Consider the following 16,186-nt stretch of genomic DNA (forward strand, 5'->3'; position numbering starts at 1 on the left):
TATCTAAAGCAAGTTTTCCCAAGCTGCTGCACTCGTCTTGTTTGTGGCTTCCTGGAGGCACCTGGTTGGCCACTGTGTGAACAGACTGCTGGACTTGATGGGCCTTGGTCTGATCCAGCAGGGCCTTTCTTATGTTCTTATGTTCAAGCTTCGGCTAAAGACAGAACCACCCACACTCAGAGAAGCTCAGCTCCCAGGAACCACTTATCTGGGTTTACCTGCTGATTAGACCAGTAACTCATACAGAGACGCCAGGGAGCCTCCTCTGCTGCATTCTGCATGGAGCTGACCAGTGATATGAGCTCATCACCCCTAATACAGACATGGCACTATTAACCACCCCTGCCAGAAGCTGGTTGGAAGAAGGCCACGACACACTTCTGTGGGCAGCAACTGAGCACACAGGAGCTTTGGAATTAATTTCTCCCAGCACACTTGTGTACCAAGGCACACTTCCACAGTTACTGGTCTACTGTGCCTGGCAGCGGCTCTCCAATTTCTGAGGCAGACGTCTGGGCAACTTTGGAACTCCATCTCTTCTCACTGAATCTACTGCAGGTTGCACAAAGACATTCTCTGACCCACCCCCCCTCCCGAGCAATGGTCCTTCTCCTTTCAGGCGCTTAGGCCTCCCTTACCTCCATCCCACAAGAGGTCCTGTTGACTTAGCTCCCAAGGGCTCTAGGAAACAGCAGCTATATGTTAGGGACTTATGACCAGAGGTCTGTAACAATATGCATGGTATGGAGAGAGTAGACAAGGAGAAGCTTTTCTCCCTCTCTCATAATACTAGAATACGAGGTCATCTGCTGAAGCGTGAGAGATTCAAAACTAATAAAAGTATTTCTTCACACAACGCATACATTGTGGAACTCCCTGGCCCAGGATATGGTGATGATGGCTGCCAGCTTGGAAGGCTTTAAGAGGGGAGTGGACATGTTCATGGAGGAGAGGGCTTCATGGCTACTAGTCAAAATGGATACTAGTCATGTTGCATACCTGTCCTCTCCAGGATCAGAGGAGCATGCCTATTATATTAGGTGTTTTGGAACAAAGGCAGGACAATGCTGCTGCAGTCATCTTGTTTGTGGGATTCCTAGAGGCACCTAGTTGGCCACTGAACAGACTGCTGAACGTGATGGGCCTTGGTCTGATCCAGCATGGCCTTTCTTACGTTCTTATGACCAACGGCAGGATATACAAGTCAGGAGGGCTGACATTACAAAGGCCTCGTATGCAACACAGGTCTTGCCCAGGAGACATGAGCCAGGAGTTCAGGGCCCAGATCTCCATTCCCTGGTGCACAGAAAACCCGTCTGGATTATGTTCATGGTGAGGAAGGGCTTCAGATTCCCCTCCCCCACCTTAAGCTGAAATGGGCATGTAGAGCCGCTATTTGCCTGATTTGGCAACCAGACATGTACGGATGGCTGCGTGTAGGTTCCTCCAGGCCCTGCTCCACACATGCCACAGTCCCAACTTGAAATTGCCTGCCCACAACCATACCCCTAGCTACTAAGTTCCAAACACAAACCCAGACGGTATCTGTCAGCCAGATATGTGGGGTGGCGGGGGTACGGGACAGAGGGGCTTTGTAGCATTGTGAATTGCCCCTGGACTCAAGTGTACAGGATGGTTGGAGTTCTGTTCCCAGCATTTCCCCCCCTTGAAAGCAACTTGGATTAGGATTGTGGCACAATGAGATGAGGTTTTAGCCCCCACCCAATCCTTGCACCATTCTCTTCTCAACCTAAAACCTTCTTAGACAGCCACAGTTTGCCCAGTGGGGTAACACACCAGCACCGAAGTCAAGCAAAATGTTGACTATAAACATTTTATAGATGCATCTTTAAAAAAAACTGGTGTCTGAAACAGCTCTAACAGCCCCTCCCCCAACGGAAACTACATCAGCTCACCTGCAAATTTTACTTCAGGTCAGGCAAGCTGAGCTTACTCAAAGGTTGGAACATCGATTACTACTGCTCGCGGACAAAACCCACAGCATTAAAGACAAAGTTCTGAGCCCAAAGGTCATAACTCATTGATTCGTAGTTTGAAGTATGAACCAGGAGTCTCAGGTCCAGATTTCACCATCAGGATGTGCTGGTGGACAGTGCCATCAAGTCGCGGCTGATTTATGGCAACCCAGCAGGGCTTTCAAGGCAAGAGACAACCAGAGGTTGTTTGCCCTTGCCTGCCTCTACGGAGGAACCCTGGACTTCCCTGGAGGTCTCCCATCCAAGTACTAACCAGGAGCGACCCTGCTTAGTTTCCTAGAGCTGATGAGAGCAGACTGTGCCGTCCAGGTCCAAGTGGGAATGCACATTTCCTATCCCGTCCAAAGACCAGAACACGAGAGAATATTCAAAATTAATATACTTTTATTGAATAGTTGCTTTGGAGTGGTTCAGGATACCACCCATAGAATTATTTCCTTTAATTCAGCAGTGGTTCGGTTAAACAGTTTAATTAGATTTTTAAGAAGGAAAAAAAATACAACTAAGAGAGTTACTGTAATAAATATGTTCGGATGCATTTCTTTCTTTTTTTAAATTAAATCTTTAAAATAAACTTTTCAAATAAATATTTGTGCCTTTTTTTAATGGTAAATGCAGTATAAAAAAACAGGTGTAGGAGGGGCGAGTAGAGGACGTGGAGGAAGGACGAGGTTTTGGAAGGGGTTCCGCACACAGCGCAGAATGCCTTTGGTACCCAACAGAGGCCGGAAAGCATCAATCCTGGCTGCACGTAAGTAGGAGGGGCTTCCTCAAGACGACACTCAGAGCAGCAGCTATCTGGCGTCTGGATGGGGGGGCCTTCAAACGGAAGAATTTGATTGTGGCAGCAAATGGGGGGAAGGAAGTGAGAAGCAGCGGGCAACAGGACTGATTATAAGCAGTGGCAGCCGACTCGGACACTGGAAGGGTCAACTTTGCCTGCCAACACAACATTAACGTTGCCACAGGGCCAAATACGCTGCCGGTTCACCCCAGCTTGTGGCTCCTGGTTGTCTGAATGCACTTCTGTGTGGTCACCACTGCCCCGAGTCTCCCAGCTAAACAAATCCCCGACAAACCGTTCTGACCCTAGAAGAAATCATGACCTCTTCTCAGGCTGCTGTCTCCAACCCACTGAAAAAGAAGTCCCCTTTTTCCCATCCTTTACCCGCCCGCCCCCCCAAAAAAAGAGGTGGGAATCTAAGGGGATCTTCTTTTGTGGATCTGAAAAGAGTGACGAGCTCAATCTCTTGACAATGTGTTAAATTCAAAGCAAGCAAACTGCAGTCCAGGACTGTAACGTAACCGCCTTTGGCAGGCCTCCCCCCATCTCACTTGATACAAGTCAGCTCAAGAAATCCTTGAAATTGAAGCCTCCTGAAGTTGGCATCACACACAGAGCTTAGGTAGCCCTTTGGCATTTGTATGTGTACCAGGAAGACAGGCCCTGCATATGGCACCATTCATACTGGGAATCAAGAGAGGATTCCCTAAGGAGTCCTAAACCACCACCGCTGCATCTATATATACAAAAATATATCAAAGTAACCTCTAAACAAAGAGAAGCCAAATCAGTGGGTTGGGCACACATGGCATCCCTTCCCAACTTGGGGGAGGAGGAGGGGGGAAGGTAAGGGAAGCTGAGTTGGGTCAGTAGCCTACCGCACTGTTCTTCAATGCGTCAAAGGCACCATTGATGAACCCCCAAACAAAAAAACAGCTCTTCTACAGCTCAGTAACCCCATTTTCTGCTGCCCATCTAGGCCCCCCAAAAGAAGGGGACCTTCAAGATCCTGGCAGGCTGGTACGCTGCAATTGGTTTGGGATCAGCCGTGTGGCCTTTACATTTCATATCTGGAATGCTTAACCCAGCTTTTCAATCACTGGGCCAGAATTTTCAGAGCCAGCCGAAAAACAAAATCCTACCAACATGCAGTAAAGTGCCTGAACCACACATTTTTAGCCCTCTTTGCCCCACCCCACGGGGATATCTATGGCTTGTCCACAGCCTCAAGAATATGGACCCAACTTTGAACTACCTCTGCTTACTCCCAAGGAAGTACTGGTCACCAGTGTCCAAATGGCTCCACCAGGGTCTGTTTTCTCTACATGCAATCGTGCAAAGCCTCCTGGAAGAATCGTGCCCGCACGCCCCCTTCTCTAGCCAAACAGAATCAAAGTGCTTGCAGTGAGGCAGGGAGAGAACCCGCTCTGCCCATCCCAGCGAGCTCTCTGGCACATAGCCGGCCTTTCTCCTAATTTCTCCCCCCACCCCATCAAATCAGAAGCTCAGTCTTCAGTTACAGGAATACCAGCAAACGTTTTTTCCACCTCGTACATTTCCCCCGCATTCTCTGTTTTCAAGAGAAAGTGTCACGGCCGCCAAGTTAAAAACCATCACCCTGAGCGGCTGGGAGCTTCTGCTTAGCCATTCGGCTGGATGTGGTTCTGTATGCCCCAAATTTAGGCAGGGGTAAGCTTTCGTGCTCCAAAGGAGAGTCCTCGCTCTGAATCACTCAGCTTTTGGTGATAAGGCGAGAAAGAGATGCATCAGCTACAGAAGTGATTTTTGCAAGCAAGGAGCAGCCGGTCATAGGCATCGCCTGTCTTTAGCCTTGGCCAGACCCACAGTGACATTTCATGCTATCCGATAGCCCACTAAGCTCAGAACGGATGGAGATCAAGCCTGCATTCTTTCAAGCCCACTGGACTTGAGGTTTCAGATAGCAGACTATGTAGCCCCCCTACCCTCCACACCTTGTGTCTCTGACCTGCATGCAACTGAAGAGGCGTACACCCTTGTAAACCCCTTAAATACTTGTGACTTTTAACCTTCCACACATACCCCGCTCTGAACAAACATCCTCAACTGTTTTACAACGGGGGGGGGGGGGAAGCACATTATGTTTGGTGTGGCCACCTCCTTTTCCTACTGTTTAAAAGCTTCTCCTTTCCCCCCCTCTGCAAATTGTGCAGGGCAGAAGGAGGTGTGGGATACGAGCCCTAAGCAAAGCTGCCAGAGGGACTGAAAACTTGGGGTTATCATGGCCTTCCCCCACCCCCAGATACTGTAGTGCTTGGGTGCGACACTGATTTTTGGAACCCACCACAAATCCGTAACTCATAAGGCATTCTGGAGGTCAGAAACCTGAGCCATCCTGTAGCAAATCATCATCCCACCCTTGACTCTGATAATTAGTACTGTATGTCTCGGCTTCCCATTCCACCTGTCCATAGCCATCGTCAAGACGTGCAAAACCCCTGAAGTTCATCTAGGTCAAGGGGACAAGAGGTCTCCATCATGGAACAAGCTTCAACATCCAACGGAGGGGGTTCAGTGATTGGCCATTCCTCTGTGCTTTGTTCCCAGGCAGAGGCTTTCAGCAGCAGAAGCTGAAGGAGAAGACGAAGAACAGCCAGTTTTCCCCTTCGCGGGGCGGGGAGGAGGAGTCATACCGGTTTGTCCAAAGTCTTGGGGAAAGCCGCCCCGCTGGAAGAGGAGATCTTCCGACAGACTGTATTGGTGTGGCTCTGGCAGCGGCAGCCGGGCCGTCTCAGGGTGTCGTAGCCCCGCTGGCAAAGTCTGAGGCACCCCAAGGTAGGAAAGTAGCAGCACAGGCAGGGCATGAGCAAAGAGAGGAAGCTCATGGCCACCCAGCGGGCACAGCAGGAGCCGGGGCCGCATGAGCACGGGTCGTCGGCACAGGTGTCCTCGTCGTCCGAGGAGCAGTGGTAGAAGATGCCCTTGACGCAGCACAGGCAAGTCCCGTAGTCAATGAGGTTCTCTGGCGAGCAGAGGCAGCGCTGGTTGCAAAGCCAGCAGGAGGGCAAGCTGCGGGCGGCCGCACAGCGGGCACACTTGCAGCGGCCGCATTCCTCGCAGATGAAGAGGTGGCCCGAGTGGAAGGCAGGAGGCTTCTCAGCGGCCCCCTTCAGCAGCTCCTCGGGCTTCAGGTCGCCGGCCCGGGGCTGTGTCCGGGCAAGGGAGTGCCCGGAGTGTGAGGGGGTGATCCCGCCGAGCAGCCGCTGCTCCGAGGTGGCGGTGCTGTGGGAGATGGAGCTGGCAGTGCTGGAATGGCTCAGAGGCTGCTGGAAAGTCAGCACCTGGTGTGGCTGATGCAGGTCCTGGAAGGTGGAGGACGTCAGCCGCTCCTGTGCCACCTCCGGCTTGTGGACCCCCTGTTGCTGGGACAAAATGAGGACAGAGGGAGCTTGCTTGAAGGGCGCAGAAGGAGGCTCCACGTAGTCATTGGAGGCACGGATGGCACGGATCTGGTCAAGGGAGAGGACCTGTTGCAGCTCCTCGGCCATGGAGTCCACGCTCTCTTCGGGGCTGCGCTCGGCTGTGCTGGATGAGTGGGGCATTCTGGGGAAGGACGAAGGCTCGGGTCAGCAGGGAACATCAGAAGATCCTGCAGGAGAAGGAAGCAAAAAAAAAAAGCCCAACTGAGACATTGTAAGGTTGGAGAGAAACAGAGGGGCATGAACATGGAAAGGAACCAGACACCCTGGTAGTTTATGCACGGGTACTTTCACTCACGTTGGCGCCCCCCCCCCCCCCGTCTGTCTCAGTTGTTTCTTGGAGCTATGCATGAGTTTTCCCTCCATTAGAGATGACCTCGCTCCTGCCCTCACAAGCCCCGGGTCTTCCCATTCCTCTGTTAACCTGATTCTTCCACCTCCCCTGAGCTCAGCCCAGGTGAAATCCCCGTGCATAAGGCAAAGTGCAGGGCACACAAGCTTGGTTTCTCTCACAGTCAATTACAAAGCAGTGTGTAAAGAGGCAGGCATTCAAATACTCCCTGCTTCCTGGGAGTTCTTTCTGGGCAGAAGAATGGACTTTTAAAATGAGGCTTGGGTTCCCCCGCCCTCCATTCCTTTTAAGGTGCTCCGTTTTGTTTTTGTCTTTTAAACTGCATTTTGGCTGGGCACCTGGATTTCCGGGGAGGGGGGGACTTCTCTCTCAAAGAAAGAACTACAGCCAATCACAAAGCAGCATTTCAAGGGGCGGGCTTCTTGTTTTGAGCTTGGAGATTGCTGGTGCATAGCTTTCTAAAGAAGAAAGCATGGGTCCGGCGAGCAACAAACCTCAGGTAAAACTCCCATGCCTAAATGACCTCTGACACTTTAAGGAAGGGGGAGGAAAGTTTGTATGGAACTCCCAGCAGGCTTCCATCTGGATCAGATCCACACCTGCGGGATTACCAAGTAGCCTGGGAGGACCCAGTGAAAGGCAGGATGTGATGAAAGTGTTCATGCCCACTGAAAATGCATCCAAGAATACCACCTACGGAAGATCCCAAGGCTTGTACTTTATTTGCCTGGCCATACCGAAAGCAGTGCAACTGCCTGGGTGCAGACGCTGCTTTCAGCATCATGCCCCCCCCCACTTCCACAGTTGACTATCCTAAGCAGCTGCCTCATCTTGGTACCCAGCTGCCCAGGGGCTGGCTCATATGGACAGCGACAGACTATGGAGAAGCAGGCTTTTTCCTCAAGACCCTGGAACAAGGGTATACATCCTTTAATAAGAGTTACTTTGGAATAGGCAGGGGTTGTAGCTCAGTGGCAGAGCATCTGCTTGGCATGCAGAAGGTCCCAGCTTCAATCCCTGGCATCTCCAGTTAAAGGGACTAGACAAATAGGTGATGTGAGATACCTCAGCCTGAGACCCTGGAGAGCCGCTGCCGGTCTGAGTAGACAATACTGACTTTGATGGACCAAGGGTCTGGTTCAGTATAAGGCAGCTTCATGTGTTCATACTCAGAGCTACTCCACCCTCAGTTTTGTTCTGTCCTAGAAACAGTAATGAAGCTATCAGCCAAACAGCAGAGAGGGAGAGAAATCCTATTAAATAAGCTTTGAAAAAAACCAAAAAACAAAAGAGCCTTGAACAGATTTTTTTTCCGGGGATACGTGAACTCACTCTGCCGCAGCTGGTGAACTACCAGTCACTCACGAGCTACCTGCCCTAAAACTCTGGGACAGGAAACTTCAACACAAAGGCAGCCCTGGAGTACAAGGACCTCCCGCCCAAACTCAATAATGATGATTTTTCATCTAGAATCCAGTAGCACCTTAGAGACCAGCAAGATTTTGGGGGGTTTAAGCTTTAGAGGCTAGCCTGATCTTGCAGATCTCAGAAGCTAAGCAGGGTCAGCCCTGGTTAGTATTTGGATGGGAGACCACCAAGGAAGTCCAGGGTTGCTGTGCAGAGGAAGGCACTGGCAAACCACCTCTGTTAGTCTCGTGCCATGAAAACCCAAAAAAAGGGGTTCACCATAAGTCAGCTGCAACTTGACAGCACTTTACACACAAGCTTTAGAGAGTCAGCGCTCCCTTTGTCATGCATCGGAGCCAACTTGCAGATTGGGAGTCACGCATCACGCTGCTGGAACACGCCCCCCAAGCATACAGGGCCACAATTTGACTTAAAACCAGGACGCAGGGGAGAAGGGGCTTCAATATGCCTTCCTATACCAGAGCCAGCGTAGTGGAGTGGTTAAGAGCGGTGGACTCTAATCTGGTGAACTGGGTTTGTTTCCTCTCTCCTGCATCTGACGCCAGCTGGGTGACCTTGGGCTAGTCACAGCTCTCTTGGAGCTCTCTCAGCCAAGACAAGGTGTCTGTTGTGGGGAGCGGAAGGGAAGGAGATTGTAAGCCGGTTTGATTCTCCTTTAAAAGGTAGAGAAATGTCATTTATGGATGGGTATTTTCACTCACATTCACACACACACCTGTCTGCCTCGGTTGTTCCTTGGAGTTATGCCTGAGTTTTCCCTCTATTAGAGATGACCTCGCAGCCTGCCCTCACAAATCCTGGGACTTCCCATCCCTCTGTTAACCTGATTCTTCCCTCTCCCGAGCTCAGCCTGGGTGAAATCCCCATGCATAAGGCAAAGTGCGGGACACGCAAGCTTCATTTCGCTTACAGCCAATTACAAAGCAGCATGTCCAGAGGCGGGGATTCAAATACTTCTTGCTTCCTCGGAGCTCCTTCTGAACAGAAGAAAGGCTTTTTAAAACCCAGGCTTGGATTTCTCCCCGCCCCCTTCTTTTCAGATTGATCCGTTTTTTGTTTTATGTTCTTAAAATGCTTTTTATGTGGCCATTGGGTTTGGGGGGGGGACTTTTCTCTAACTACAGCCAATTATGAAGCAGCATTTCAAGGGGCGGGGAATTCAAATATTTCCTGATTTGAGCTTGGAGACTGCTGGTGCATAGACCCCCCCCCCAAAGGAAAGGGTGGGTCTAGCGAGCAACGAACCTCAGGTAAAACTCCCAACCTCCAGGTACTAGCAGGAGAGTTCCTGCTATTACAACTGATCTCCAGCCGATAGAGATCAGTTCCCCTGGAGAAAATGGCCGCTTTGGCAATGGGCCTCTATGGCATTGAAGTCCCTCCCCAAACCCCACCCTCCTCAGGCTCTGCCGCAAAAACCTCCCAGGAATGGCGAAGAGGAACCTGGCATCCCTACTCCCATGCATGAAAGACCAATGTCAACATATAAAACCAACTCATCTTCTTCTTTCCCAGCCCTGGGACTCCTGGACCAAAGTGTGGCTCTCAGTGGCAAGGTAATATCGGGGGGGGGGGGCTAGGTTAGGTTCAGGCTGCAAGCTAACCATTTCTGCTGGAAGCCTTAGCAGCTGTCCGCCCTGGGGAGAGGGGAAGGAACGGCATCTCTGGATAGCAAAAGGAGGCTTTTCCAGCCAATGGAGCCAGGGCAGCTGGTAAGGAACGCTGCCGGAGCCGTACAAAAGGGAACAAGCAGTGGAAGAAGATTGATTTTCATTAGCTAGGTTGACCTTGGAGAAGAGCAAAGAGCGAGTGAAGATCAAGAGGCATCCTCCTTTGATTGCTAAAAGCCAGCGCCACTTCGGGTGTTTTCCCTGGGCCTGTTTCTCCCCGCCGCCCACCCACCCTCCCCAGGACAAAAAAGAAAACAGGAAGAGACAGGTGAGAGCAAAGTCTTAGAATTTGTTCCCAGGCTCTGAGCATAGGCAGAAGGCCTTCTCCTCAGCACACGGTGAACACAGCAACTTCCTCTCTCCCACACACGAATAGCGAAGGAATTCCTGCAAGTGATTCCTGCACCAAGTTTCTCCCTCAGCGGGCCCTTGTCCAAAGGAGGGGTGGCACAACTCAAATCTCCCCAAAGGCCACAGTGGCCTGAGAATGGTTCTGGTTACAATTTTAATGTCCTTCTTTTATTTAACTTGTTCTTGGTCAATCCTCGTGCCTCTCCCCTTCTGCAGTGCACAGAGTACATTCCCCATCTCTGTGTTGCTAGAGGTGACCTAATCCTTACATTAGCCATTTTTACTCTTTCTACTCCATGATGCTTTCTCTGCATTCCTGCAAACTCGTGTTTCTTTCTTCAATCATGGCCCGCCCCGTAACTCCTCCACCTCCCCACCCCATAGTCTCTGTATCAAAAGTTCTCAGCGATCCTCTCCCCACACCAGGTTACCCTCGTTTTCCTTTTGCACTTCCCTCTTTCCCCAGTTCCTCTCACAGGCTCTTTTTGCTCCATTTCTACCTCCCAGATTTCTTTGCTGCTCCTCCTAAGTAGAGGGGGGGGGCATCACACAAGGCTTTCACTCTCCCAGCAATTCACACAAGGCTTTCTCGCTCTCCCAGCAATTCACACAAAGCTTTCTCGCTCTCCCAGCAATTCATATCAGTGAAGGAGTCTCAAGCACAGGTGGGAACCACATGGAATGGCTGCCTGCAAATGCGGGGGGGGGGGGGTGAACACCACCACTGCAAACAATGGGAATTTGAAGTCCCCCACCCAGGGGCTACAAATGTGGGGGGAGGCAACCCATCTTAGACCTTGCATTACAGAAACTTGATCTACAGTAAAAATAATCTGGAGTTTTGTGACACTTTAAAACTAACAAGATTTTAATCCAGTCTACAAAAGATTATGCTGAAATAAAATCCTGGCTGGTCTTTAACATACCACAAGACCCCTGCTACACACTAATGCAGCTACGCCTCTGGCTTAAAATGAGTGTATTCCAATTATATGGGCCAAAATCACTATAGCTGACCTCTTAAAGATGGGTAGAGGAAGATAGGGAGGGACTGTGGCTCAGTGGTAGAGCATCTGCTTGGCATGCAGAAGGTCCCAGCTTCAATCCCCGGCATCTCCAGCTAAAGGGACTAGGCAAGTAGGTGAAGTGAAAGAAATCAGCCTGAGGCCCTGGAGAGATGCTGCCTGTCTGAGTAGACAATACTGGCTTTGATGGACCAAGGGTTTGATTCAGTGTAAGGCAGCTTCATGTGTTCATAGCATCCCATATAAAACCCCAGCACTGGTGCACACAGCGAAGCCCTTGGGCTAGGCCAGGTGGGTGCTAGAAATCCGCACTGCAAAAAAGAAGAAGTCTCGTGCACACGCATATAAATAAATCTTATGCCTAAATTCGGTTCTCACACAAATCAGAATACAGTTTCCACCATCTTTAGGAGCGTACCCAGATTCGTTCTCGCTTGCAAATTTTAGGATGCTTTAAGACACAAACCTTAAGCCAACCTTTCCTTCTGTCTCTCTCCAATGCAAGTGTCAGACCGACACTGACTAGAGAGTGCCTTCCATTTCTGCCTTGCCTTTGGTCCCATGACTTCACACACTTTGCACAGCAAGATGGAGAGAGTCTCAGCAGCAGCGGTTTTTAGCTGCATGTGTGAAAGTGCTCCAGGCGTGTGATGCGATCTGGTAGACAGGGAGTAGTGGTGAGAATGAAGCAAAGGCGAGGTTTATCAGAGCTGGCCTGGACTTCTTCAGGTCAGGCTGTATTAAGCTGGACAGAATATGGATATTTACGGATCTAGCATGGTGTAGTGGTGAAAAAGCGGTGGGCTCTAATCTGGAGAACCAGGCTTGATTCCCTGCTCCTCCACATGAGTGGCGGAGGCTAATCTGGTGAACTGGGTTTCTGTCCCCACTCTTCCACATGAAGCCTGTTGGGTGACCTTGGGCTAGTCACAGTTCTCTCCGAACTCTCTCAGCCCCATCTACCTCACAGGGTGCCTGTTGTGGGGAGGGGAAGGGAAAGAGATAGTAAAACAGTTTGAGACCCCTTAAAGGTAGAGAAAATCAGATTATAAAAACCAACTCTTCAGCAGCAGCAGCAGGATTGCCTTTCTTGATCTGGATTCCCACCACTTCAGGCCAGAGCACCAATGCACAGCTTTGTGAGACCCAACATGATCTACCAGACACAGCAGGAATTTTGCTACAGAGGTTCAAACCAAATACACCTTCAACCTGGTAACTCAACAAGCAGATTCTGACATGACTTCCCAGGGCAAGGCGATTGCAAGGATGGATTAAAAAAACAACAACTAGAATGTCACCTGTCCACCAAAGGCTGCCTCTGATCATTTGGGCCCAGATGAATACAGGTGACGCTTCATTCTTTAAGACCAAATAACCACTATTCCACAACTCTGCAATTTTGCCGTGCCAGTTGATATTGGATATCCCATTGTCAGAACTTCAGATTCCATTTTTAAAATGTGTGTGAATGTGTCAAGTTTCTAGCCCATAAGGCCACAAAGACGGGGCTGAATGCAGGTTTCCCAAGGCCTGGCAAAGTCTCAGGGCAGGAAGGTATTGAACCAAACATCCAGCTGTCAGTGGGTGGGGCTCCAAGGCCCTGCATCATTCCTTCGTCCACCGCTAGCAGAATAAATTATGCAAGAGGAAGCCAATAAGCATCACGTAGGCAATTTGCAGAGTTCAGCAGAGAATTTGGGTGCATAGATGCAGAGCCCTGCCAATAAAGGCAATGATCTTACGCACAGGCCCGGGGCCCCCAAGTTTTGACCAGACCGGCTTTAGGACCCAGCAAGATTTTCCAGCACCAAACAGGATGGGGGGGAGCAGGAGAGGGAGGACGAGAAAAAGAGGATTGAATGACAATAAATTGTTTGCCATTCCGGATGCGATGAATCCAATCCAGCAGGCGGGAGGGACTGAAATAGATACTGCAGCGGAGGGAAAGTGGAGGGAGCTGGCAGCTACAGCAGCTGGGAGTGGAAGTCACTCCCGAGCAAGCTACTGAACGTGCAAATAAAAGGCAGCTGCACTTTCGGAAAGACACCAGCGCACCTTCGGTTGGAACCATTGCAACGCCACCCTCTGAGTGATGGAGCTGGGGGGGGGGCAGCTACCAAGTCCCCCTCCCAAACTTGGTGCAAGACTCAGTTGGAGCCAAGCCTCAGCCTGAAAGGTGGCTTTCAATAGCTTAAGAAAATGCAGCCAGCAGCTGCAAAACATGCCCCCCATTCACCAGCCACAGCCTACCTGCCTACGTCAGGTGGCACAGAGTTCACCAGGCAGATCCACCATCACCACCTCTCGCTCTTTCCCAGAATCACAGCCCAGTGCAGCAGTGTCCTTGCCGGAGCCAACTTTCTCCAACTCCCCAAGAGCTGCTCAGCTGACCGGCACGCTTCCAGTTGCCAGCTCTGGTGCATTGTGTAGGATCGGACGTCCAGATGCCATCTGATAGCCCTCGGAAATGGGCCGTGGGTTGCTGCCATCCCCACAGATGGCGGGGGGGGGGGGCAACGGCCCTTCTCCGGATCCAAGCTAAGCTATTAGGACAAGCTGAGATGAAACCATTATAGACACTCCCCCTCCCCCAACTCTGGAAGCTCTCAAGATATGGCCAGGCCTGATTCCAGACGGAAAGGACTGCTACCTGTTTCACCCCTCATGCAATAATAATAAGAAAGGTGATTAAAAAAAAAAATCCAAGCAGGAGAATCAATGCACGCTTTTGATTTGTCACAGAATGCTTCCTTTAGATAGTTTATTTTCTACAAGAGTGAGCGCAAAACTGATTGCAAACGTAAGGCTTTTTTGTAACCTCACACACACACACACACACAGAAGAGTGAAGGCAGCATGGTTTAGCCCAACCTCGTCAGATCTCAGAAGCAAAGCAGGGTCAGCCCTGGTTAGTATTTGGATGGGAGGCCACCAAGGAAGACCAAGGTTGTTACACAGAGGAAGACAATGACAAACCACCTCTGAATGTTTCTTGCCTTGAAAACCCCATAAGGGGTCGCCATAAATCAGCTGCAACTTGACGGCACATTATGCACACAAGCTGAAGCCTTAAACACATTTTGAAACACATGGACTAAACTTCCATTCTCCACATTCAATAAGGGAACTGTTTTTCTTGTTCAGAAACTTTAAAAAGTTGTACCATCCCTCTTTCCTGGTATCCTGTGGGTGTGGTCCATGGGTGGGGGGGAAGGAGTGGGATTTTGACCTGCAATCCGTAGACCTCTCCTTAGCCCCGAGGTCTCTGGATAGGCGCTGGCAAGTCACTTTTTCAATGGCTCCTTTGAAATCCCCTTCCCCCCCACACACAAAAACTACAGCTACAACTTCAGCAGGTGACTTTAGGCAAACCGCCCTCTCTTGGCTGCCCCCCTTCTGTTCCGCAATATGGGTTAATATTTTCCTACCTACAGTTTAGAAGCGATGCGAGGGAAGCGTTCGGACTGCTTGAAATAGACTCCAGATAAAGGCCACGGCTTCTTTGGATCACTGCACCAGTCCGGGAGGAAAGAACGGATGCTCTTCTAGCATTCAGCAACCTGCTATTACTTGAATAAGCCCTCCCCGTTTCCGCCCCCAGCCCTGGCATTTCTCCTTTCCCAGATTACACATCACAGAGCCATCGCCCACGGGCACCGAGTTCTCCAGGATGTTAATGGGCACAGCCCCCACCTTATCTCCCCCCCCCCGTGCAGCGTTCCAGCACCACCCAGGATGGTTCTCCCCCATCGCCAGTTGTTTCCAAGAGTTCATGGTTCTTAGAGAAGGAAGCTACACCGCTCACTTTGCGGGATACAACACCAGCCTGCGCCCTTGCCCTTAGTGGGACCCCATGGGAGCACACAAACCACCCCCTTGAACGCATGAAGCTGCCTTATACTGAAGGCAGATGGACTCTTGGTCCATTGAAGTCAGTATTGTCTCCTCAGACCGGCAGCGGCTCTCCAGGGTCTCAGGCAGAGGTCTATTCACATCACCTACTTGCCTAGTCTCTTTAACTGGGGATGCTAGGGATCGAACCTAGGACCTTCTGCATGCCAAGCAGATGCTCTACAAACTGAGCCACAGCCCCTTCTGGGCATCTTGCCTCTCAACGGCTCTACCTTAAATCCCAAATCCTGACCACCTTTCTCAGCAAGACAGCCAAGCTCCAGCATGCCGGCTCAGAGACACCCACTCCCATACCAGCTTTGCAGGATTAGACCTGGATGGTCCAGGTTAGCCTGATGTTGTCTGATCTCAGAAGCTAAATAGGGTGGGCCCTGAATAGTATTTGGATGGGGGCCACCAAGGAATACCAGGGTCGTTATGCAGAGGCAGCCAATGGTAAACCACCCCCAAATCCTCTTGCTTTGAAAACACTACGGGGTCGCCATAAATCGGTGGCGACTTGAGGGCACTTTACACTCCCCCTCACAGGATTAGACCAGCCTTTCTCAACCTTTTTACCCTTACAGATCTCCTGAAATAATATTCATAATACATATGATTAGCCTATTCATCACAATTTCTCGCGGAACCCCTAGTGATTTCTGGCAGAACCCTAGGATTCCGGGGGAACCCTGCTTGAGAAACGCTGGATTAGACCAAAGATCCCACTAGACCTCCACCCCGCTTCCAGCCGTGGTCAGTTAGGAGTCTCCAGGAAACTCAGAAGTAGGGCTTGGGGGTGAACGCCCTCCCCTATGAGTTGTGCCCCCACCCACCCCCAGCCTCTGCACAGGGAGACTCCATTTCTCAGGACCGCCTGCCCTCAAAGCCCTTCGCCCAGCATTTCTGGAAAGAAGAACCCGCCTTTCCAACGGCTGCCAGACCCGTTTCCCCCCTCCCCTGCCAAGCCAGCATCCTCCCCGGCGCCCCCCACCTCGGAGTCCCGGACCGGGCTCTCCAGTGGGACGGCGGATCCCCGCCACACCTGTGGGAGCCGTCTCCAGCGGAGCCTCCTCCCCAGCAGGGGAGGCCGGGCTCCTCCGCCCCCTCCCCGGCGACCCCACCCAGCCGTCGAAGGAATTCGTCCCCAAGGCAGGGCCAGAGCCGCCAAGGTCGTCCGGGCTTCCTTCTCTCTCCCCCCCCCCACCCCCGGTTCCCATTCACCCA

The 16,186-nt window shown here is 51.1% G+C and overlaps 1 protein-coding gene across 1 annotated transcript; it reads right to left on the reverse strand.

Moving 5' to 3' along the window:
* Positions 1-5,331: 5,331 nt before the first annotated feature.
* SPRY3 (sprouty RTK signaling antagonist 3) lies at positions 5,332-6,405 on the reverse strand. Its single transcript, XM_056859703.1, has one exon. The coding sequence runs from the start codon at positions 6,360-6,362 to the stop codon at positions 5,448-5,450; it is 915 nt and encodes a 304-aa protein (XP_056715681.1). The 5' UTR covers positions 6,363-6,405; the 3' UTR covers positions 5,332-5,447.
* Between the last annotated feature and the right edge of the window lie 9,781 nt (positions 6,406-16,186).

Source organism: Euleptes europaea, chromosome 13, assembly GCF_029931775.1.
Source record: "Euleptes europaea isolate rEulEur1 chromosome 13, rEulEur1.hap1, whole genome shotgun sequence".
Classification (NCBI taxonomy): domain Eukaryota; kingdom Metazoa; phylum Chordata; class Lepidosauria; order Squamata; family Sphaerodactylidae; genus Euleptes; species Euleptes europaea.